General features: G+C 45.9%; 1 protein-coding gene across 2 annotated transcripts; it reads right to left on the reverse strand.

The window, feature by feature from the left end:
* Positions 1–161: 161 nt before the first annotated feature.
* Positions 162–23524, reverse strand: PPIL1 (peptidylprolyl isomerase like 1). Of its 2 annotated transcripts, XR_011144085.1 has the most exons (5): positions 23272–23524; positions 19780–19934; positions 2027–2095; positions 904–1265; positions 504–517 (listed from the first exon to the last, which is right to left on the reverse strand). XR_011144085.1 is itself a non-coding variant. In XM_068960806.1 (4 exons), the coding sequence occupies exons 1-4, from the start codon at positions 23325–23327 to the stop codon at positions 1045–1047; spliced, it is 501 nt and encodes a 166-aa protein (XP_068816907.1). In that variant the 5' UTR covers positions 23328–23524; the 3' UTR covers positions 162–1044. The 2 variants fall into 2 exon arrangements, 1 of the variants encoding a protein (XP_068816907.1); XM_068960806.1 differs by having other exon boundaries at positions 162–1265.
* Positions 23525–25020: the final 1496 nt, after the last annotated feature.

The raw sequence follows: 25020 nt of genomic DNA on the forward strand, positions 1-25020 counted from the left end.
AAGTACTTCTTGAGATGATTCAGAGGTCCAAATGGCTGTTAGAACCTCGTACAATGTTTAAGATCAGACTACAGCAGTGATTTCAACCATCAATGGCATTTTATTGTGGAAGTTTCTATGCATTCCATAGGTATTAACTTCCTTTCCCTCACCACTCCCTCCTTAAAAAAAAAAATTGGAAAGATTAAAAAAATACATATAAACTCTCTTACCTAATTTCTCTTAAGTCTTAGTTTAAAAAAACTTAACTGGTGCTTCTCCTTTATGAGAATACTGCTTTTTTAAGAACTCACAGTCTGCCTTTGTGCTCACGACAGATTTCTACTCCTTCCTGGAGAAAAAATGGTCAATGCGTCTGCTTCTTTTTAATAAATTCATTTCTCGATTATTACACATTATCATTCCCCACTTGACACCTTCTTAGAAACTTGATTGTTGGATGCATTTTTCATTTGGCAAAAATTCAATGTGGCTTTGCGTGGGATGTCTAAGTGTCAGAAACAGCAGTGTTGATGCTCTGAGAGGAAAAATATATACAGAGATGCATACAATCCCTGGAAGAACAAATGCAAGAGACTGAAATAGGGGGCGCACACAGATAAGAAGGCTGAGAGACACTACTTGGTTTTGGATTCTACGGGTGTCAGCCACTAAAGACTGCAGTGTAGGCCAGAATATAAATTTCCACAAGAGGCTGGTTAGGCACAGCGAATGACAGAGTGGGCTTCACTTTGTTTGAAGGGCATGAAGCAGACACACAAGAAGGAGCAGTGTGGGTCGTGCGCAGTGAGCAGCTGTCTGTCAAAGATCACGTAGGAGCATTTCTGCAAATGCTCAGTCAGCACAGGCACGGGGAAGAGAACAGAAGCATCTGATCGAAATACACGTCCGTCTCCAACTCACCCAAGACCCCAGGCCTCCTCAGCGCCTCAGATTTGCAAGGCCAAAACGAAGTTTAGAGTTATGCGTCATTCTAGGTCATCTGCAAACCGTTTTGTTGGGGCCATCTCAGAAGACCTGGGTGTGCCCGAGAGGGCAGCAAGTCTATCCGGAAGGGTACGCCTTAATGATCTTCACGTCGTCCACGGGGCGGTCCTGGGAGTTTGTTTCCACCATTCCAACTCGATTCACCATGCCTATACCCTGACACACACGGCCAAAAATGGTGTGTTTGCCATCAAGCCACTGGGTGGGAGCCAGGGTCACAAAGAACTGGCTGCCGTTGGTGTCAGGCCCTGCATTGGCCATCGCGAGAATTCCAGCCCCTGGTGGCAAAAAGGAAGAGGAAAGAGTATGAGTAAGCCTGACACTCCGGCCTGAACCTGCTATACCAGCCTAGGGATAGAAAGAAGCCACACCAAGCACCCAACCGGACAACCCTGCCCTCAGGCAGGCGCTCTACTCTCGCACAGAGGCTGACAACTGGACTACCCCAATGGCCTCAGCTTCCTTGTCTTCACCAAGTGAAGCTGCTCAGTCATGTGCGACTCTTTGCAATCTCATGGACTGTAGCCTACCAGACTCCTCCATCCATGGAATTTTCCAGGCAAGAGTACTGGAGTGGGTTGCCATTTCCTTCTCCAGGGGATCTTCCTGACCCAAGGATCAAACCCAGGTCTCCCGCATTGCAGGCAGACACTTTAACCTCTGAGCCCCCAGGGAAGCCCTGTCTTCACCTACTCCTCAGCTTATATCCATCGTGATCCCTGCTAACTGCTGGACCAGGTTCTCAATTCCCCTCAAAAATCCAGGAAGGTCTCCTGCTTCTTTGCAGAATCTTTTGCTTTCTTGCAACATTCAACAAGCAGTGAGAATTGAGATCACTCAGACCAGTGCTCTGAATCGCTCAGGACTCTGAGTGGCGCCGCTTTCCCTAATCGGCCGGAGCTCTTCGGGGCGCTGCAGCTGGGCAGCTACATGGCACCACACCATGGTGTCAGGCAGTCACCCTGAATCACTGCCAAATGAGTGAGCTTTTAAAATCCACTCCCTCTTCCTACCGAGTCCAGCCAGATCATACACTTACCTGTGAATTTCAAGTCTGGATGAAGTTCATCTTCAAACTGCTTGCCATAGATAGATGCACCACCTCGGCCTGCCAGTTAGAAGATGGGAAACCAGTCAGTCAGTCCCACATTCTACCACACAACAATGGTCCAGGGCCAAAAGATTGTTCGGAGTGCAAGAAAGGAAAATCAGTGAGCACACCCAGCCAGCTGCTAAGTACAGTGCAACTACACAGCCCAGCAGCAGAATCAAGCACTAACACAGCACACTCACATCACCGGTTTCATTTAGGCAGGACGTTTCTCTTCAAAATAACACTGGTTTTTTTTTTTCCTGCTTATTAAAGTAATACATGTTCACTGTCAAAATGCAGAAAACATAGATCATTATCAAAGGAACAGCAAATTCTCCTGAATCTAACAATCTACACTAACCACCATTCATGATTTGACGTGTTAAGAGCTTCCTTAATTTTTTACATTTTTATGAGTACTTCAGACAGGAGTGGTCCAAGCCCTAACCCTGCGCCCGTCACAGACATTGCTAATCAATCAGCATTCTTCCCTGCAGAGCTCAGTTTGGCCTCTGAATCTGTACCCACCCACAACTCCAGACAGCTGTTTTCAATGGATCAGAGATGGCATAAGAACTGAAACCTATTCACTATCCTTAACCTAGATGAAGGGAAATAAATAATTTAAGTCAAAGATAACTAGCTTAAGGAGAAAAAGGGACAGTGTTAAGTGGCAACGCGGCAGAAAATAATAATATTACAGTAAGCAGAATTCATTAAGAGGACAGGCCACATACCGTAAGTGAAGGAGGAAACAGACAGAGCTGGACTCCGTCTCAGGCCAGGCTGCGAACATTGGGCTACACACATGGTCACCCTCCCAATGGACTCTGAACTCTGTGGCCAGTGTCTACAGAAATGGAACACCAACGGGAAACCAGACCCCCGGAAAAAAGAGCCTCAGGACTTGGACTTGGACTCTCCGTTGCCTAAAAGAATACGCTAATTATCTCTGTAACAGAACAAAGTGGTAAGTTCCATTATGTTTATAGGAATATGACCACAGGCCTACTGATAAACATCCACTGTTCATCTAGTCTTGTGACACATGAATCATGGCTTAACTTTGATCGTATCTCTCTTTTACCTTGTCCAGACTAGTTTCAAGGAATTTGGGGAGGTGGGTTTGAACAAGTACACTTAGGGTATATAAGGTTTTCACAGAAACTGGTCGGGGTCCTTGGCTAAGGGGAGACTCTGCCTTGGGCCCGCCGGTGTAATGAGCTGCACTCCACTATCTGCACTGTCCTGAGTGAGTTTGTTTCCCGGAACGCGTGGCTACAACATTTGGTGCATTGGCCGGGAAACTTCTCACTTTGAGGAGACAAGTCCCATTTGGGACTACGCTGGGGCCTTGCGGCTTGAATCTTCTAGAGGGGGGAAGGCACCTCGCCCTTCTGGAAGGATTCTGCTTCTCAACGCCCGAACTTTTCACATTAGCAGGTAGTGGATGGCAGCAGGGGAGCTGAGCGCTCAGGTGAGGAGGACTCCACCAGGCAGGGTGGAAGAGGGGGCCTGATCACCCCCCTGGGAGGGACTAGAAGGGGCACAGACCCACAGGGGCCTGGAATAGGCAGGCAGCAGCGATTGCTTGGTACACAGGTTGACGAGCATGCTAGGGCTTAGGAAGGGAATTTGAGAAGGTCATTTAGGAGGTGTGTCCTCGCCGTCTTGGGAAAAATTATTACCAAGCGATCGCCAGGGGATTTTAAGATAGACAACTGGTCCTTGTATACTCGTATTCTGCCCTCCCCCAGGAGGTGTCCCGTCTGCTGTAAAATTCTTGACCCCTTCGGAATTGTTAGGCTAGAAGGAGGGGGGATACATAAGTGAATATAAATTGACTTTTCCAGATGTGGCCTGGGACATGGGATATTTAACCCATCTGTGTTTTCATCTGCACCTGATCAAGCCCACCAAGGCAGAATGGACTTTAAGGGAAAAACAGTCTTAGACCACGTGGTGTTCTGGTTTGGCTGTGCTGACCAACAGGTAAAGAAAGACATGCCAACCCCCCTTTGCCCTCTGGGATCTGGCAGGTAAGGCTCTTCTCACCCCAATTAAAAAGGAGGCAGAATGGCAATTTAAGTGTCATTGAGTGGAAATATCGAAAGTACGTAGGGTACTGAGAATTTCATAGACAGAACAAAAAAAACGTAGAAGAAGCTCTGAAAGGTATTTGTCTCATGGACACATTCCTATGCAGACTTCCACAGCACTTCCAGCTGCTGGGTATGTGGGGCTGTGCCTCTGTCAGTGATGGAGGGACTTCCTTGGTGCGGGTCACTGCTCTGCAAAGGAGATTTTAAACCACTCTGCTCTTTTCTGGGATGACAAAAAGAGACTTTCCTCTCTCTTGTCAATCATAACCTCCCCTTGCTCTCCTGGTGTAAGCCCTACAGTCAATAGACTTGGGTCATGGGGTTACATTTGATATAAATGCCAGCATAACAAAAGCCTAACCTACATCAAGCCCCGGTAAATCTATCTTATTTACATGCTAGGTGGACAAGATCCGTGTTTCAATGGTGAGAGTATACTGCTGCCTTATTCGTACCCTCTATAGAGACAACAGATATCATGATTAAAGTAAAGGCCTTGACTAATTTCACAAAACAGGACCTCCTAGATAAAACAAAAGCCATCCAAGCCTTAAATAAAAAACAAACCCAAATGAAAAAAGTGGTGATTCATAAATGGCTTTGGACATACAGCTGCTCAAGGAGGGACCTGTGCTATAATTAAGGTTAAATGTTGTGTATACATTCCTGACTTATCTGGTAATGTATCGACTGCTTTAGATGACACAAAAAACCAGGTAAAAGCAATGTCAAATAAAAACATCCCTTCCTAGACTTTGGTCCTATCTTGGGTGAAGGACGATTGATGGAAGACTTTATTTACCATTGTTATAGTTGCCTTGATAGTTCTGCTTTGCAGATCCTAAATTTTACAAGGTATTATAAACTTTGTAACCCAAAGGCTGATGTCATTCTCCTAAACTGGTGGTCAGAGAGCCAGGGTACAATATATCCCTATGAGTGATGCTCATAATATGAGTTAAGAACATCAAGAGGGGGGAATGAAGAAGGAAACAGACAGAGCTGGACTCCGTCTCAGACCAGGCTGTGAACATTGGGCTACACACATGGTCACCCTCCCAATGGACTCTGAACTCTGTGGCTGGTGTCTACAGAAATGGCACACCAACGGGAAACCAGACCCCCTGGATAAAAGAGCCTCAGGATTTGGACCTGGACTCTCCGTTGCCTAAAAGAACATGCTAATTATCTCTGTAACAGAACAAAGTGGTAAGTTCCATTATGTTTATAGGGATATGACCACAGGCCTACTGATAAACATCCACTGTTCATCTAGTCTTGTGACACATGAATCATGGCTTAACTTTGATCGTATCTCTTTTACCTTGTCCAGACTAGTTTCAAGGAATTTGGGGAGGTGGGTTTGAGCAAGTACACTTAGGGTATATAAGGTTTTCACAGAAACTGGTCGGGGTCCCTCGCTAAGAGGAGACTCTGCCTTGGGCCCGCCGGTGTAATGAGCTGCACTCCACTATTTGCACTGTCCTGAGTGAGTTTGTTCCCGGAACATGTGGCTACAACGTAAGGAGAAGATGAAGAAACACAGCACTGGGAACGATTTGCTGGGAACCATACCACCACATGATTTATATTATTGACACGCCCATAAGAGTCCATACTCTCGCTATGCTGGGCACCCAGGTTTATTGTTAGAAAAAAATGATATGTTAAATAAGAATTTACCATAGGAAAAAATGTCCTAATAGGAGATAATTCTCCTAATCAATTATTTAGTTAGCCATATGCCTTGTTGAACTATTTTGGCCTCTCGGGGCTTTCCTGATAGCTTAGCTGGTAAAGAATCCACCTGCAATGCAGGAAATCCTGGTCCAATTCCTGGGTTGGGAAGATCCGCTGGAGAAGCGATAGGCTACCCACTCCAGTACTCTTGGGCTTCCCTTGTGACTCAGCTGGTAAAGAATCTGCCTGCAATGTGGGAGACCTGGGTTCAATCCCTGGGTTGGGGAGATCTCCTGGAGAAGAGAAGGCTACCCACTCCAGTATTCTGGCCTGGAGAATCCCATGGACTGAACAGTCCTGAGGTCACAAAGAGTCTTACATGACTGAGTGCCTTTCACTTTCACTTTCAAGTTGACCAGTCAAGACAAAACAGCCTGCAACAAAGTGAGCAGAGGATTTTACCAGCTTATTCTGCTCGCCTGGCAGCCAGGAAACTGGCCAGAGGCAGGGAGCTCACTTTCCTTTACAGCCTGCTGTGAAAGTAGCACGTTAAAGCACCATGTCCACCCCCAGAGGGCCCTGGGCCCTGCTAAGATGTAAAAAAAATCCTTTCCTTTATCTTTTAGGATGCTCCACCACAGGGAGCCTGTCACAGCCCCCGGTTCAGGAAGGAAACACTGTTCTCATGTAAAGAGGCATAGGGGTGAATCCTAACAGAGCTGGGGAAACCTCCCACCTGGCCCAGGCTACCTAAGCTTCTGGAAAATTACTGAACTACCAAACTATGTAAAAATTCACTCCAAAAATCCCAACCTGCCAGTATACCTCCAAACAGCACTTATATAACCAATATATTCCCTCTGACTACAGGGTCAATGTTCCTGCTTGAGCCTGGGGTGAAGGTAGTGGGGGTTAGCTGCAGGGCTAGGCCTGAAGATGAAAGAGGAGAAAGAGGGCTATGGGGACAAATCCAGGTCAAGCCCTACCCCCAGGGCTTGAATGAGCAAGCTGAGGGTTCAGCAGTTCAGAAATATGATCTCTGCAAGTCAAGGACTGCCAGAGCCTCATGGATGAAGCCTGGAGTTTTAAGCAATCAGGAGATGAGAAGAAAGGGCCTGGAGGCCCCTTTTTACTCACTAGGTATAGTCTGACCAACCACAAGTACTTCGGGCCATGAAGATAGTTTAGTCATAATGTTATCTTTTCATAACTTAATTCAGTTCAGTAGGGTTTGCAGCAAAATGTCAGAAAGACAGATAATTCCAATCACAGCATTCCTTTGGGCATGTGGAATAGGCGAGAGATGGTAGGAGGACAGGAGTGATTAAAGAGGTCTCTGGTGCGAGAGCGCAACAGGTCAATGATCACACACAAAGCCAACAGCTAGGAAGCTCTGCGGTCAAAACGCACTGTGTGCCTCCTCTGGTACAAACACAGGCCTGTTTTCCACACTCTACTCTCCAAGTCCTTTCACTCTTCAGTCCTCTCTTTCCCACATGTACTCAAAATATTTACTATTTCAGACATAAAATAATACAAAGGATAATAGGACAAGCAAGTGTGCAGCCTCCGCTCGAGGAATAAAAGCGTGCAGGGGCTCCCCTGGTGGTCCAGTGGCTAGACTCCGCCTCCCAAAGCAGGAGGCACAGGTTCAAATCCCTGTCCAGGGAACTAGATCCCCACATTTGAGAATCTGCAACTGAGAGTCTGCATGCCGCAAGGAAGACCTGGTGTAGCCAAATAAATAAAAACAAAGAGAAGAAAGAAAGAAAATACGGCTAGTCTGATAGGGACAGAGTAAAGGGACAAAGTAGGTGATTAAATAATTAACCCCACTAGGGGACTGTAAGTAGAAAAAACATGGGAGACCCTGTAAGTTAATGATAAACAGCCTGCTTGCTTATGAGACCTGCCCCACATCCGGCCCAGTAAGTTCAGTGAGCTAATGATGCCCAGGACACGCTCTCTGCTCACATAAAAAACACAGTAATTCGTGGACCTAACTTGACCATATAGGGATGAAAGACTTTCCTACGCAACCTGGAGAAGGAACTGATGATAGAAACAACGTCTACTCAGAAAAGACAAAAAGAGTTCTTCCCCTGGCTCCCTGCTTTTGATTATAAAACTGTAGCCCAGTAAGTTCTCAGCACCTGGCAACCCCTCGCCTGCCCCCCTGTAAACCACACAAGCGTCCTATTCTAATAAATCACTTATCTGTATCTCTTTGCCTCTCACTGAATTCTTTCCGTGCTGAGATGTAAAGAACTGTGGTACTGGGAACTCTGGAACCTCCTGAAATGACACCAGACAGTCTCAAATCCAGTCAAAGACCCCAGGCACACATCCCCCAGCCCATTTCTCTCTCTCAACTCCACTGTTCCCCGAGAGCCAACAAGGGCTGTGATGGAGCTCACTTTCCTCTCAGATAACCACTATTCTGACCAGGGATTTGTCATTTCTGGGCATTTTCTTTTCTACTACATATTGTCTGCATCCTTAAACAAGGATACTGTTGTTTGCATGCTTTTAAGTTTATACAAATGGTACTATACTCTATATGTGCTATGCTAAGTCGCTCAGTCACGTCCGACTCTGTGCGACCCCGTGGACTGTAGCCCGCCAGGCTCCTCTGTCCATGGGATTCTCCAGGCAAGAGTACTGGAGCGGGTTGCCATTTCCTTCTCCAATACTCTATGTATTCTTCTGCAATTAGCTTTTTTTGGCTCACGCTGTAAGTGATATTCATCCATTTTGTTCCAGGCAGCTCTCCGTAGTATTCATTCTGTTGTCTGATTACACTGCAATCTTATCTTTTCTCGTGGCGATGGATATTTAGGATCTTGCCCATGTTTTTGCTCTCATAAACTATGCTGCAATAACCATTCTTCTACTGTCTCCCGAACACAAGTGCAGGAGCGCTCAGGGACTACACCTCACGGGGGGACGTGCAGGCTCACAGGTTATGAGCGTTTCACCATTACGACATTTCCCCACCTATCCTGTCAGATGGGGCCCCACCCCGCAGGGCTCTCCCTCTCACTGCCTGAGGTCCTTTCGCCAGGCTTTTTAACGTGTGTCAGTTTGAGAGGTATCAGCTCTCTTGTGTTTTAAACTGCGTTTCCCTGGAGCTGTGCGTAATTTCATGTTTAGTGGTTATTTAGCTTTCCTCCTCTGTCAACAGCCACATTTCAACTGAGTGGTCTGACATTTTACACTGTGTGTGTGTGTGTGTGTATATATATATATATTTTACTAGTAGGATTATTCTAGATACTGATCCTTTGTCAGTTAATGCTTTTGCAAGTATTTTTTTTCCAGTTTACTTTTTTCCACTCGTTTAATGGGATCTTCTGGCACTAAGTTTTTTTGCAGTTGAAATTCCTTAAACTGTTTCTGTATGACCTGTGCTTTCTGTTTCTTAAAACTAACAAAACAAAAATCCTTTCTTATTCCCAAGAGTCCTCTGATGTCTCTTCCTCCTGCTCCTGCTCACTGACTACAGAAACCTCTCAAGGTGAACTGAAGTGGCATCTGAGACATGCAGAGTGGTCTCCCACACAAAGATCACCAAACTTGGCGCTACCTGTCCCCACCACTCCCATAGCTGATGGGATCATGGATCAATATCCAGCCCTAAAGCAGCCAACGGTCAGCCAGTTTACTCATTAGGAGGCCCGTGTGAAAGCTCTGCTTGGGGCATTTGACATGAGAAGGTGACTAACCACAATCCAATCAAAGCCTCTCTTCCAGCAAGAAAGCCTCTAACAGATACTGAAGCTGTCTTCTGAGCATTTCCAACCCCTTCTCCACAGCCTGCCTCAACCTCAGAGACAAAAAAGGCAGGTACTGACCAGTCCCTTTTGCAGCTAACGGTGACCAGATGACCCAGTTCTGACTTACTAACGTATACAGAAGCCACTGAGTAGAGCTTCTAGGAAAGCTACAGCTTTCCTGACAAAAAGGGACAGACTTCTCTGTCTCTCATCTTCCTCCCTGGAAGGCGGAGGTGACGTCAGCAGCAACAGCAGCCATCTTGCAACCATAAGACCAGTTTGATACCAAAGGCCAAAGCACTAAGAATGGTGGAGTGGAACGACACAGCAAGCCTGGATCCCCGACAACTCCGCTGGGCAGGGGAGCCCCCCACAACTGCTTAACTCCGGACATTCTGTCACATGAAAAAAGCGAAGCCTCTGTGGTTTTCTGTTACTTGCAGCCAAAAGGATCCGAAACTGATACAACCACTTTGTTAGTTAACAGTAGGAAGGGGAAGCTGCCTAGTGGGGCTGCTAGTGGATTGCCAGGGCAAACGCCAGATACCAGATCTAACACAGCAAATGACACTACAGCTCTCCAAGCAGCTTTACAGTTCTTAAGATAAGAGTCCTCTCTCTCATGCTCACTTGCCTTTGGGGTCAAAGAGATCTGGATTTTGGGTCCCACTTCACCACGGACTAGTTGTGCAACCTTAAGCAAGACACTTACCCTCTCTAAGCCTCAGTTTCCTTGTCTGAAAAATAGGAATAGTAGTAGAAATTATATTTCACAGGACTGTTACAAGAATTAAACGGGATAATGCAAGAAACCATGTGATATATAACACGAAGCACATACAGCGGTATCAGTGATAATGAGCCCCCTCTGAGATAATCTGAGCATTTTCTGTGAGGGGAGACTGTAGGTCATGATCCACCCTGGGAGTCAGTCTGCCTGAGCTTATTCTAGTTCGTCCTCAAACCTCCACCACCCCCCGGCTGCTCCTGCTCTTTGTGGGTAACTTTGCTTCTTAATTCACTAAGAAGAAGATGAGAACTTTCACATATTTTCGCCACCAAGTCCTCTTTCCTTCCTACATCTCTACCCATTTACTTTCCCTCTTCTGCTATTAAACACTCAAACTGTCCAAATGATTATCCTACCACCACATACTAATCAAGCCCATTCACCTTTAAAAAACTTGGCAACTTCGATGTTCTGCTCTCCTATATCAACTTTCTTTCTAGTACATCATTCCTATCAGCATAAAAACATGGTATTACTGTTTCCCATTCTGGAAAAATGGCAACAATAACAAACACTGTCTCCAAGTTTCCCCCTATGTCCCTGCGTCAATTCCCAGAAAAACTCCACCCCACTTCTGCTGCTGCCTCTTGACGCCCTCCATCCAGCTGCTTGCCCTCACTACTCCGCCGAGACGGCTCTTGTCAAGGTCGTCACTGAGTCCCACAGTCCCACTACGTCGTCACTGAGTCCCACAGTCGTCGGGCCTCACCCTGCCTGATCTGCGAGCAGCGTCTCGCCCCTCCTGAACCCCACCTTCACTGCAGCTCTCCACTTTCCTCTGCTGGCCCTTCTCTGCTCCCTCCTCTTCTATCACAGATGCTGGCCCTGCACCGTTACGTGAAGACTTCTCTTTCCAGTCCTTGCTCCCTCACCCCTTTATCTTTCACAGGTGTTATCCCATTAAATCTCCTGAACTCCTAACTCTGTCCAGGCATGCTCTTCCCAGAGGACCAGCACCAAGGGAACCGCTATCGCCGTAGTCCAGACCACAAGCTTTAGCTTTGGCAACAGTGAGACCTTCTAACTGGTCTCCCTGCTTCTGGCCTTGCCTGCAGCTTTCCTCACTAGTCTATGCTCCACGTGGAAGTCAGGGGTATCCTTTTAAAACAAGTCTGATCGTGGCAGACCTCTGCTCAAAATCCTCCAGTGACACTTCTCCACACTTAGGACAAAATGCAAAGTCTTCATGACAACTTACAACACTTTCCAGGACCCCCCGCCACTCTCGGCCTCGCCACCTGCTCCAGCCACACCGGCCTCTGCTGTGTCTTGCAGAGCACACTCTGCACTGAGACCTCTGACTGCTGTTCCCTCCGGATGGCCCCGGCCCTGGCAGTCTCATGGCGCACTGCTTTACTTCATCCAGAGCTCCGCTCACATAACCTACCAGAGGCCTTCCCTAATCACACTATCCACAATACCGCCTCTCTCCATATCCCAGTGGTTCTCAACCAGGCGACACTCTGCCCCTTGGGGACAGTGAACAATATGTGCAGATATTTTTGGTTATCACACTGAGCGGTCTACTGGCATCTGGGGGTAGAGGTCAAAGAAGCAGCTAAATCCTACAAGGCACAGGACACTCCCACAACACAGAACTGTCCTGCCCAACATGTCCGTAATGCCAAGACTGAGAATCCCTGCTCTATCCCCTTATCCATTGTTTTTCCTATATCATTTCTCACCCATATTAGGTACTTATTTGTTCACTCTATCCTACTAGAATGAGTTTCACAGGGGCTTTCTTAGTCATTACTGTATCCCCTGCTCCTAAAATAATGCCTGGAGTCCAACAGACACTTGTTAAGTGAATTAATAACCAAAATGAATAATAAAAGCCCTATTTTTCTGCGCTCGTATTTTGTATCAAGTCTGTGCTAACCATTTTCCAAACATCTGCTCATTTACTACTCACAATAACCCCACGAGGTACATATAACCACACTCCCCATTTACAGATAAGAAGCTCAGCAAGGTTATATAACTTGTCTACATTTAAGAAGTGTTCATGTGAAGCCAAGATTCAACCCCAAGCCCACCAGGCTCCACAACCCTCTGTCCACCCCAGCACTACATTACCTTGCCACGTACCACGGGTGGATTAAATGTCCTCACATACTTTCCTTACGAAGAGTCCCAAATGGTCCCCGACGATGCTGGATCAAACCTGAACTTCTGTCTGTGGACCTCTATGAACCGGCCTGATCCAAATCCCCACTCTCTCTCCTACTGCTCTGCACTCTGTCCCTAACTGGCCCTCCCTTACTGTCCCTTAAACACGCGGTTCAGGGGCCTTAGAAATCACATTTCCAGCATCTGTCCTGGGTGTGGAGAGGTAGCTGGGCTGCGTCACTGCCAGTCCCGTGCAAGACACGGTGCCTGGGGTGACGGCTCTCCCTCACACCCCGGAGGCCTCTCTCCCTTGCGCCTCTTCTTTGCATTCATTCTGAAATCTAAAGTGCCCTTCCCTGTCCTCTCAAGAGTTAAAATTCTACATTTCCTTTACGGCTCACCTCAAAATATGCTTCCATCCCATTCCAGCCCCACTTCCACTGTGCTTCCCTCTTATTATGAGCTATCCCAACCTCTGTTCTATAGATAACCGAAAGCATATAACCACGAATGTGCATGTTTATCGTATTATTACTTCTTTCTGAAAGTGAGTCACTCAGTTTTGTCTGACTCTGTGCGACCCCTTGGACTATACAGTCTGTGGAATTCTCCAGGCCAGAATAATGGAGTGGATAGCTTCTCCAGGGGATCTTCCTAACTCAGGGATTGAACCCAGGTCTCCCACATTACAGGTAGATTCTTTACCAGCTGAGCTGCAAGAGAAGCCCAAGAGTACTGGAGTGGGTAGCCTATGCCTTCTCCAGCGGATCTTCCCAACCCAGGATTTGAACCGGGGTCTCCTGCATTGCAGGCGGATTCTTTACCAACTGAGCTATGAGGGAAGCCCCCATGTTATTACTTTCCCATTGTTTCTTATAATGAGTACCGTGTCTTCATGGCAGGGCAGGGAGCTCTGCAAGGAAGAGAAAAATGCCTTGGCTTCTCATGTTTAAATACTCCTCACAGGCCTTGGAATAGTACAGGATACCTCGCAGACTCTTACCAAACATTCATCAAATGAACAAAATTAACAATGAGCTTGCTGTTCAACACTTTACGTTTCAGGTGTTCCTGGAGCTACTAAGAGGTGAGATGCAATCAGAGGGAGGGTGATGCACAGCACAGGCAGCGCGATCACGGCAGCCGGTGGAAGAGCGAAAGGAGAGCTTGACGGGATGCCAGGTCACTACGGAGGGGACACAGAGAAGTCAGCAGACGAGACACAGGGGACACTCAGAGGGCTAAGGACGCTTTCAACACATCATTATTACAATGAGGGAGATTTAAAAGAAGAAAAATGGTTTAATATGAACAGGAGGTCAAAGATAGCCAAACTGAAAAAACATCTGGCAAAGGTGTCTCAGAAAGATCATGGAAAGTATAGTTACAGAGAAGCCAGACTGAGGGACGGCTGGGGATGGAAATGATTCATTGACCTGCTGAGGAGCTCAGGATGCCATGCGCAGCATATCTTGTATTACGTAATCAGCTAGCAGTCCACACTCGGGACCCAGGAGGGCCCAATTCCTGCTTGCCTTCCATCATAGGCCTGCCAGCAGGCTTAGCTCAACTACTCACTATACTTGAGGTTGGATGCAATTATTTGGAAATCTTCTGAGTGATTCAATTTCATTAAAATTACATCAGGGAAATGTGACATTATGAAGGATTGAGAACCAAGTATAGAAATATTGGGAAGCTCTGATATGAGCACTCACATCTGAGTCACTTCCAATTCTTGTACACTAATCAAGGGCACTCTCAGTTCTACTGGTGTTATAAATTAAAATTTTATCTCATAACAAGGGAGAGGAGGAAGGCAGGAAAGAAGTACATCAACGTGTTGATAGGACGTTTTCAGACTAAGAAAGTGGAGTGAAGCAGAATTAGACTCGGCCCCCTCGAGTAATGGATGAAGCAAACCCAAAAAATTCAATCTCTTTCAAAGTCAAAAATTCATCAGCAAAAACCAAATTGGAAAAGAGAGACAGTCTTATTACAAAGATTCTGGCACAGTCAAGGAAAGAATTAAGAGATTCTTCTTCCTGCACTCCTTAAAAGTAGAAATCAGGAAAGGACATGCCACACAGAATTATTACACATACCCTCCAAGTTTGTGAAGCAAACAAGGGGAGTGGGTGAATAGCCCTGAAAAAGTTAAGGAGAAGCCCACACACCAGAGGCATTCAGTGGTGGTGGTCAGGCTACCAGCAATGGCCACCTTAACGGGCAGGAGGAACACAGGGCCGTGATGGATTAGGATACACTACTCCAAAGAAAGGGTCCACACTGAAGAGTTCAAGTTGAAGGAATCTGAGAAACAGCAGGTGCAGGAAAGACTTCTGACCTTCCCCTGAAGTGGGCATAAAGACCCTCAAGTGAGAGACACCCTTCGTACACGCAGAGGAAAGGAACATTCCTACCTCCAAGAAAGAAGGACATCAAGAGAAATCTGAATGAACAAGCCTTGCTATGTCTCCCCTAGTTTACTACACTGAGCTCATACTCATACCCACTTCTGTCCGATCACATCTTCCCACAACTTTCCACTCTGATCGACGCTCGCATAGAAACGCTCAGACCTTTTCAGGTCTCCATTTCCTTGTAAAGGAAATGTCATGCACAATCTATATGAAATGAATTTGTAGGCTGTTCTCTTGCTAATTTATCTTCTGTTATGGACACACAGCTGAGAACGATAAACGGTATGAGGCTTCTTCCTCTGCTCCAGCTACACTCAAGGGCTGCCCAGGGCCCAGGGCAGAAGGACACCACTAGCCTGGAGTCTGGGAAGACAGGGCAGAAGTCGGCAACGGAGCATTTGGTATGGGAAAGGCAGGCAGTCCCACACAGGTGGGGACAGCAACAAAGAGAACCCACTCAGACTGCACCCAAGCGGGTAAGGGGCAAGCTCAACGCAGATTCCGACACTAAGCAAGGATAAGGCGACAAGAAGCGGCACGGAGACTGTGCGAACATACACAACAAACGGAAGGAGAAAAAGAAGGCAGAAGATAGAGCCCAAGAGGGGCTTCTCCGTGGCTGTCTCAGCTACAGACGCTTCAGCAGTAAGAAGAATCCACCAGAACAAGAGCTCAAAGACAAGATAATATAAATCAACAGGGTAGGGTGAAAAGGTCGCAGAGTTGAGCGAAGTCTGAGAGCCAAATGACACGAAGACTGCACTAATAAATAAGTCAGAGCAGGAAAGAACAGAACGGACATGACTCAAAATTGAATAAGGCAGAGAGTAAAGGTCTGAGATTATTTCAGCGGGTGCAGGAAAAAATAGAGAAACATCATCTCACTTACTCAGAAGAAATGTGACAGATATGGAAGGTAAAGGTGATGAAACCAAGAATAACTAGTTCCCTGAAACAGAAAATCCAATGAGTATAAAAGAGAAAATATTCAGAAATACAAATTTTTTTTCCCTGTATTGAAGGAAGGAGCAAATCTGGCCTCAGTATTTTCCACGGCCACATTCAAAACCAGGAGGCAATGGGGCAGAATTGTCTGAAAAGATCTGAGGGAATTTGTCTGGCCCAAGTATACAGTCATGGTCTTTTTTTAACTGGAAGAAATTCTTAAACACGATTGAGTTAAAAAATATAACACCCTCCAGCCCTTGCAATAAAAGCCATTTCTGCCTTCTAGTACTTACGAATAGAAAAGCCTAGCGGTGAGTGCTGAACCCTCTGAAAATGTAACCCACTCTGTAACTGAAGGGCTCATGGGTGCAGTATAGAAAATGCTCTGCACTGTGCTAAGGAAAAACAAAACTAACAAAAAAAGGGAGCAAAGGAGGGAGGACAGGTGTGAGATAATAGGCAAAAATAGAGAGAGATACCTGCCCCTGGTTCCTGGCACAGAGCTTCCAAAACCTTTGTAATTTCCCAAGTGATAAGAACACTAAGAGTATTTCTTGTTCTAATATTTGGTCTTTGACCCTGTCCCTAACAGACAGCTCTTGAAACCTTTATAAATTCCTAAGTGATAAGAGCACAAAGACCATCTTTTGTTTCAGTGAGGTGACTCTGGGGGGCTCCTGGATGGGGGATGGTCACCAGAAAGACTAAGTCATAATTAGAAGTTAGAATCATCAGTGCCTGCCCCACCCCCTTCTCCACAGAGGGAGGGAGAAAGCCTAGAAATGGAGCTAATAATTGATCATGCCCACATGAGGAAGCCTCCATAAAATCCCAGTAGTACAGGCTCTGCTGCTGCTGCTGCTAAGGTGCTTCAGTTGTGTCCGACTCTGTGCAACCCCACAGACGGCAGCCCACGAGGCTCCTCTATCCCTGGGATTCTCCAGGCAAGAACACTGGAGTGGGTTGCCATTTCCTTCTCCAATGCATGAAAGTGAAAAGTAAAAGTGAAGCTGCTCAGTCATGTCCGACTCTTTGAGACCCCATAGACCGCAGCCCACCAGGCTCCTCCGTCCATGGGATTCTCCAGGCAAGAGTAATTGGAGTGGGTCGCCATTACCTTCTCCAGTATAGGCTTTAGAGAGCTTCAAAGCAGATGAACACATCCACATTGGGAGGGTGATGCACCCCAACTCCACAGGGACAGAAGTTCCAATCTCCAGCACCCTTCCAGACCTCACCTGAAGCATCTCTGTTCATCTGTATTCTTTGTCATATCCTCTAATAAACTGGTAAGTAAGCACTTATGTTTCCCCGGTTCTGTGGCCTGCTCTAGCAAATTAATCAAACACAGCTGGTGTCCAAGGAATTGCTTGACGTGGGGAGAAAAACTCCATATATTTGGTGACCAGAAATGTAAGAAGTACCGTGTTCTATGTGAGCACATAAAAGTAAAGGAGAAGCCCAGGAGGTTAGAACTGAGTTTTTCCCAACACAGGAGGCAGACAAAACTAAGTTTTTCCTAAACAATAGGAATGGGTAGAAATTTAAGTATAACTGCCTCATCTTTCAGAGCAGGAAGTCAATTTTTCTGTTAAATAGATAAAAATTAAATACAACACTTTTTCTTTAAAAAACAACAGGATTCATGACATAGCCTAATTCTCTTGAAATTATTTCCATCTAGCTGGCGATCCATCCTTTTAACTAGGTATCTGAAACGCAAGATGTCTAGAATAATGGTCAACAAAACTTAATGTTCGTTATTTCTGAGAGGTGGGATACTGGGGGAAATAGCTAACGGTGGTTAGGAATCCTTAGGAGGTGTCCTTGTGAGTGATTTTTCTTGTTTTGACCACATTGTGCGGCTTGCAGGATCTTAGCTCCCCAATCAGGGATCAAACCTGAGCCCCGTGAGACGGAAGCACAGAGTCCAAACCACTGTACCAGCAGGAAGTTCCCTCTTATGACTGACTGTTTTATTCTGTTTTTCTTTTTTTTTTTTTAAATTTTTTAATTTTTTTTTAAATTTAAAAATCTTTAATTCTTACATGCGTTCCCAAACATGAACCCCTCTCCCACCTCCCTCCCTATTCTGTTTTTCTACTTTCTTCTATATTCTGTATTTTGAAATGTGTCCATATATATCAAAAAAATAAAATGCCTCTTAATCATAAAGGATAAAAAAAAAAAGGACAATTGAGAATGACAAGAAAAAGACGGAAAAAAAGCTGCCACAGAGAGACCCAAGCTGACTTAAAGGGAAAAGAGCAGGAGTAGGAATCAGCACAGAGAAAATGCAGAGTGAGAGGCAAGGGCCCTTGAAAGTTATAAATGCTGGCATCTAGCGATTTCAGTAATAAATTCCACCTAAATGATGATATCTCCAGAATTCGTACCTCGATCCTAGACCTTTCCATGAACTCCACACTCATATCCCATTACTTACTCTATGGAAGGTCTGACAAGTTTTTCAGACAGTGTCCAAAACCCAAACCAAACTCTTGGTCCACATCCAAATCTGCTGCTCTCTCAGCTTGCCCATTTTACTAAATTCAAGTCAAGAACCTTGAGGTCACCCCTGACCATCTCTTTCTCTCACCCACCTGCCCCCCGCCCCCTTTGCAACCTCAGCAAATTCCACCGGCTCTATTTCTATCAAAACATAACCTGAATCCAGTCACTTCTCACCACCATCTCTACTATCACGCGAGTCCCAACCACATCGAGACTAGCTGACGACAGCTGCTTTCTAACTGGTTCCCAGCTCTCATTCTTGCCCCATCTCTATTCTCCAAACAGAATTCAGTGATCTTTTTTTTTTTTTTCAGTTATCTTTTTAAAGAATAAGTCAGGTGGTGTCACTCTTTTGCTCAAACCTTCTAATGGCTCCCCTCTTATTCAGAATAACACCCGAAGTCTCTACTACTATGCCCTACAAGGTCCCAGCTGATCTCTTGCAGGGATTCCCACCTCACAGCCTCTGGACCTACTGGAATGCTCTTCTCTCAATAACAAAGTTCATTCCCTCACTTCCTTCAGATTCCTGCTCCAGCCACACCTTCTCAGACAGGACTTCCCCGACTTTTCCACTAAAATCCTATCACCGAATCCTTCTCCTGCTTTATTGGGAGCAGGAGGGTTTTTTCCCTTCATTCTGAGCCATGTCCCTCAAACTCAGAAAAATATCTGGCACAAGGTAGGTACTCAATATTTGTTAAATGAGTGAATCAAAGAATCCACTATTTTCTTTTCCTTAAAACATTGCAAATATCTTTCTTCTGATTATCCAGACTATGTGCTTAGTCGCTGAGTCGTGTCCAACTCTTTGCGACCCCATGGATTGCAACCCACCAGGCCCCTCTGTCCATGGGGATTCTTCAGGCAAGAATACTGGAGTGGGTTGTCATGCCCTTCTCCAGGGGACCTTCCCAACTCAGGGATTGAACTCAGGTCTCCCACATTGCAGGTGGACTCTTTACCATCTGAGCCACCAGGGAAACCCATGAATACTGGAGTGGGTAGCTTATCCCTTCTCCAGGGGATCTTCCTGACCCAGGAATGGAACCAGGGTCTCCTGCATTGCAGGTGGATTCTTTACCACATGAGCTATTTACTACAATTCAGGCACATATTATTTGCTCTTAGTAAGCAATACATAGAAGTTATGAGAAACTCTGTAAAGCTCAAGAGTCAAGACTGGTTTCTTGTCATATGTGTGTGTTTGGGGAAGGGTGTGAGGTAGCAAGGGCAGAAGTGGTCGCCAGAATCAACTAACCCAGGCCCTGATACTTGGAAGAGAGCTCTGGTTGCCATATACCCAGTTATAAACAGGATGAGACTTCAGAAACTATCACTGACTTAACTGTACCTGTTCCTGTTGGGTCACCTCCCTGGATCATAAAGTCTTTGATGATTCTGTGGAATTTGGTGCCATTGTAGTAACCTCGACGAGCCAATTCAGCGAAGTTCTTACAGGTCTTTGGAGCATGCTTCCAGTACAGCTCCAGCACGATGATCCCCATGCTGCAGGGGGAGAGGACAGTAGAGCTCCAGTCAAGAACAAGGTCACGGCAGACAAGAACGTTATGGGACCGCCCCACAACTCTTCATTTGCAAGCTTATTGAGTCATGAAATGATGACAAAGGCCAGATTTCATGCTCAGCAAAGGAAAACAACACAATGCAAGTAACATAAACACAGACACCTCCTTGGAGGAAAACATGCTAGGGCTTCTGGTCCTTCTTTCAAGCAAAGTAACCACAGACAACTAAAAATCCTAACGCCTTATACACAACAAATCACTGATCATTGGAAACCAATATTACCAACCCCTAAATTAGGGAGGAAAATCTTACACCTCGTTTATAACTTTATTTAAGTTGGATATTAAAATATTGGGAATTCACATTTATTTACAAAACCTAAGTTTCTGGGGGCTCCCCTGGCAGCTCAGCTGGTAAAGAATCCACCTGCAATGCAGGAGACCCCAGTTCCATTCCTGGGTGGGGAAGATCCCCTGGAGAAGGGATAGGCTACCCACTCCAGCATTCATGGGTTTCCCTGGTGGCTCAGATGGTAAAGAATCAGCTTGTAATGCGGGAGACCTAGGTTCGATCCCTGGGTTGGGAAGTTCCCCTGGAGGAGGGCACAACAACCCGCTCCAGTACTCTTGCCTGGAGAATCCCCGTGGACAGAGGGGCTTGACAGGCTATAGTCCATGGGGTCACAAAGAGTCAGACACGACTGAGTGACTAAGCACAGCACACAGCACAAGTTTCTGGGGATGGGGTGGAAACTGAGTAAATGAGAGACAGAAAGGCTTTCAGTGATTTTTGAGCCATATAAATTTGTAAAAAAATTAATGGAAAAAAAAAAAAGTACAATTTGCGTGTAATGAGGAACGGTGCAACAAAGGCAAAACCTGATTAGTTCAAACCTTGCCCCAAACCTGAGCAAACTCCGGGAGATAGTGAAGGACAGGGAGGCCTGGCATGCTGCAGTCCATGGGATTGCAAAGAGTCAGACATGACCGAGCAACAACAATGTGATGAGCGCTTTTCCCCCTGAAATGCAGCTAAGAAAAAGGAACGAATAAGATTTAAGATAGGTGCTTTCCTATCTTAATTTCATTCATCTACCTCCATTTCATCACTCACTTAGACTTTAAGCTCCAAGAATGTAAGAATTGAGTCAACTCTGTATAGACTGAATACCTGGTGTGAAGCGCAGTATAAGGACTCTATAATTAAACGTGCTATGTGCTAGAACATAGCTTTCTAAAAGCCTTTCTAGTGGCAATTCATCCTTTACACTCCTAACATTCAACATAGATTAACAGTTACTCTGTGCAAGACACGGTTCTAAGTGCTTTTCCTCTTACAGAGGAACATTCTGGTGGATACTTTTAAAATACAGGGAATAACTTTTTGGAATGGCAATCAGAAAATAAGCTATACAGATCTGGAATGTGCATACCTGTTGGCAGCAATTTCAACTTCGAAAGTTTCTACTCTATGTGAAAACTTACAAAAGTGCTTGAGGATATAATAGGTGCAAGGATGTTTACTCCAGTAATTGTCCTAACAAAAAAAAATGAGAAGCAATTTAAATGTCCTTCATAGAGGGAATGACTAAAATATGAAATATCTATACAGAAGCCTGCATGCATTACATGCAAATTACAGAAAAAAAACATACAGTATGATCATACAATCTTATTATTGTTTAAATACAGAACATAAAAGAGACGTCTTTATGTACAGAGAAAAAGATCTGCAGTTCATCCAACATCAGTTCAGTCGCTCAGTCGTGTCCGACTCTTTGCAACCCCATGGACTGCAGCACACCAGGCCTCCCTGTCCAGCACCAACTCCCGGAGTTTACCCAAACTCATGTCCATTGAGTCGCTGATGCCATCCAACCATCTCATCCTCTGTTGTCCCCTTCTCCAGCCCTCAATCTTTCCTAGCATCAGGGTCTTTTCAAACTATTAGTGGTGTGTTTACAGACAGGAGTGGCTGTCACTTCTTACTGTATACACTTCTACAACTGCTTGAATTTAAATTTTCATTTATTTTGTAATTAGAAAAAACAAACAACAGGTAGTTGAGAAATTACATACTTTCAAGCAGACCAGAAAAAGTAGAATTTTTCCCTTGTAAGAAGATGGGCAAGATGGCCAGGGGGCAAAAACAGCATCTGAGAGAACTGTGTTCTGAAGGAAAGCAGCACAAGCAAGAGGACAGAAAGCCAATGGCTGGACTCTGGCTTACTGATGCGCAAATGGAAGATTGTAGGCAGAGAGGTAGGCAAAAATGAGATGAAAAAAATCACCTTTGAAGGTGAGGCCACAAAATTTCAATTTTATATTGCTGGAGCAGTAAGAAATTACTTAAGGTTATTTGTCCTGCAAAAAGATCACTTTTAACTTTTTCCAAAGAGGCAATGGAATGAATGGGGCTAAAGAACCTAGCGCAGCAGGCAAACAGACCAGGCTCCAAATGAGATTCCCCTACTTTACTGGCTACAAGATTTTAATCAAGCAATTTACTTTGTAAATTTTGACATTTCCCCTGCTAAAACTAGAGAGAAGGTGGAAGAGTACCTACATGATCTGAGTTGCTAAGAGGATTAAAGTGAATGTGATGCTACACATAGGGAAAGCGGCACTAGCTGGTTTGGTGCTCAATACTACCTGGGGGCTTGGGCTTCTCTGGTGGCTCAGAGGATAAAGGGTCTGCCTGCAATGCAGGGGACCTGGGTTGGGAAGTTCCCCTGGAGAAGGAAATGGCAAACCCACTCCAGTATTCTTGCCTGGAGAATCCCATGGACAGAGAAGCTTGGCAGGGTACAGTCCACGGGATCGCAAAGAGTCGGACACGACTAAGCGACTTCACTTCACTTCACTTCTTCACTATCACTTTGACAGGAGGGAATGAATGCGCTTCTTCCTGTGTTCTCCTAAATATCTGTGTCAATAACTGAGCTACTTACAACCCTTAATATTTACATGTCTGTCTCCTTCACTATACTGTAAGTTTCTAAAGGCAAAGCTGTTTCATCCACCTCTGACCCTCCTATCGCACGTCCCTGGCCTGTAGACTGAACGCGCGCTGGTTGAATGAAAGGATGAATGAACAGAGGGTTAGGAGGTGGGCACTCGGGCCGCTGTCGCTAACAGAGCAAGTGGGTGTGCAGCTCGGACGCGGGCACTGGCGGTCCCCACTCAGCCCCAAGGCGGCCCTCACTACCGCCCCTCCACGAGGAGGCGACCGGCGCGAGCCCGGAACCCAGCCCCGCGGCTAAGCCTGAAACTCCACGTCGCCTCCACCAGCCCAGCCCCGGGGGCCGGACCCTCACCTGGTCTCCAGGTACACGTTGGGCGGCTGCCAAGAGTCTGGAGGAATCGCCGCCATGGCGAGGATGGCGGAAAACTCCCGAGGCGATCGCTACTTCCGGCGTCGATTCGCCGGGGACCGGCGGCTGCTGCAAGACACTTCCGGCTCCGGCTGTTCAACTCGAGAGATGCCAAAATTGGGGGGATTTGAGACAAGGCAGAAGAAAGGCCCCCACCCCCACCCGCACCTCCAAGGCCGAGAATCTAGAGCGTGAGGCTAAAGCAAGCTGTCTGCTAGGACGGAAAAAAGTGCCAAGCTCCTTTGGAGGTGATCTCCAAGTGGAGACGGCGCCATTCTATGGACGCTCTGATTGGTTCCTTTAGGCATGGGGAGGCGTGACCGACCAGCAAATCCGCACTTCTAATGGAGTTAAAGCCTAACCTTCCGTTCGGAAGAATTTCTTAGTCCCACAATAGTGCTGACACCCAGGAAGAGGAAGAGAACGGAAGGGGATAGAGATGAGAGCTGCCAGAAACTAACACTAATGTAAGGCGCTGTACATTTACATAGCACTTGAACATTATAATGTTATCTACTCCGCAAAACAGTCCTGTAAAGTTGGTGTTATTATTCCCATTTTTCAGATGTGAAAACTGAGACTCAGCAGTTAAATGACTTATATGTCCATAGCCAGGCTTCCCAAGTGGCTCAGTGGTAAAGAATCCACACTTGCCAATGCAGGAGACACAGGTTAGATCCCTGGGTCGGAAGATCCCCTGGAAAAGTAAATGACAACCGACTCCAGTATTGTTGCTTGGGAAAATCCCATGGACAGAGGAGCCTGATCTATAGTCCATGGAGTCGCAAAAGACCTGGACATGGCTTAGGTACTAAACAGCAACAACAGGTCCATAGGCCCATGCTGCTGCTAGGTCACTTCAGTCGTGTCCGACTCTGTGCGATCCCGTAGACGGCAGCCTACCAGGTTCCCCCAGCCCTGGGATTCTCCAGGCAAGAACACTGGAGTGGGTTGCCATTTCCTTCTCCAATGCATGAAAGTGAAAGTGAAGTCGCCCAGTCGTGTCTGACTCTTCGGCGACCCCATGGACTGCAGCCCACCAGGCTCCTCCGTCCATGGGATTTTCCAGGCAAGAGTACTGGAGTGGGGTGCCATTGCCTTCTCCAATAGCCCCATAGCCATGAAGCAAATCAAACTTAGAGTCTCCAAAGGCAAAGTGTCTGGGGAGAGGGAAGAGGGAAGGACTGGGAAGAAAATCAGAGATAAAGGAAGGGAAAGCTAGGAGAATGAAGATCAAATAGGTCAGGGCTAGAAGCAAGGATTAGAGTGACTGCGGCTGGGATAGATGGAAGTCCAAGGTTGTTAGGAGTGTTTGAACATTATCAAAGACAATGAGAGGAGGTTTGGAGGGAGGACAAGAAAGAAATGGGGTCAGTGAACATACTGTAACTGCTTTGCACACCACTTGATAATGGCAGTTAAATGAATGCTTGCTTTATACCAGGCATCCAGTAAGCACTATTGTGTACTTTCACACCGTTAAAAATCAAACACAAATGGAACTCAGACTTGAAAATTTCCTCATTCACAATTGTAGAGGTTATACTCCATTTATAGTTATTATAAAATATTAGCCATATTCCCTGTGCTCTGCAATATATCCTTGTAGCTTATTTTTGAACTTTTGACAACACTTAATCTTCAAACCCACAAGAGGTAGATATCACTATTCCCCCTTTTATTTTGAGCAAA

The sequence above is a fragment of the Capricornis sumatraensis genome, chromosome 22 (genome assembly GCF_032405125.1).
Source record: "Capricornis sumatraensis isolate serow.1 chromosome 22, serow.2, whole genome shotgun sequence".
NCBI classification, from domain to species: Eukaryota; Metazoa; Chordata; class Mammalia; order Artiodactyla; family Bovidae; genus Capricornis; species Capricornis sumatraensis.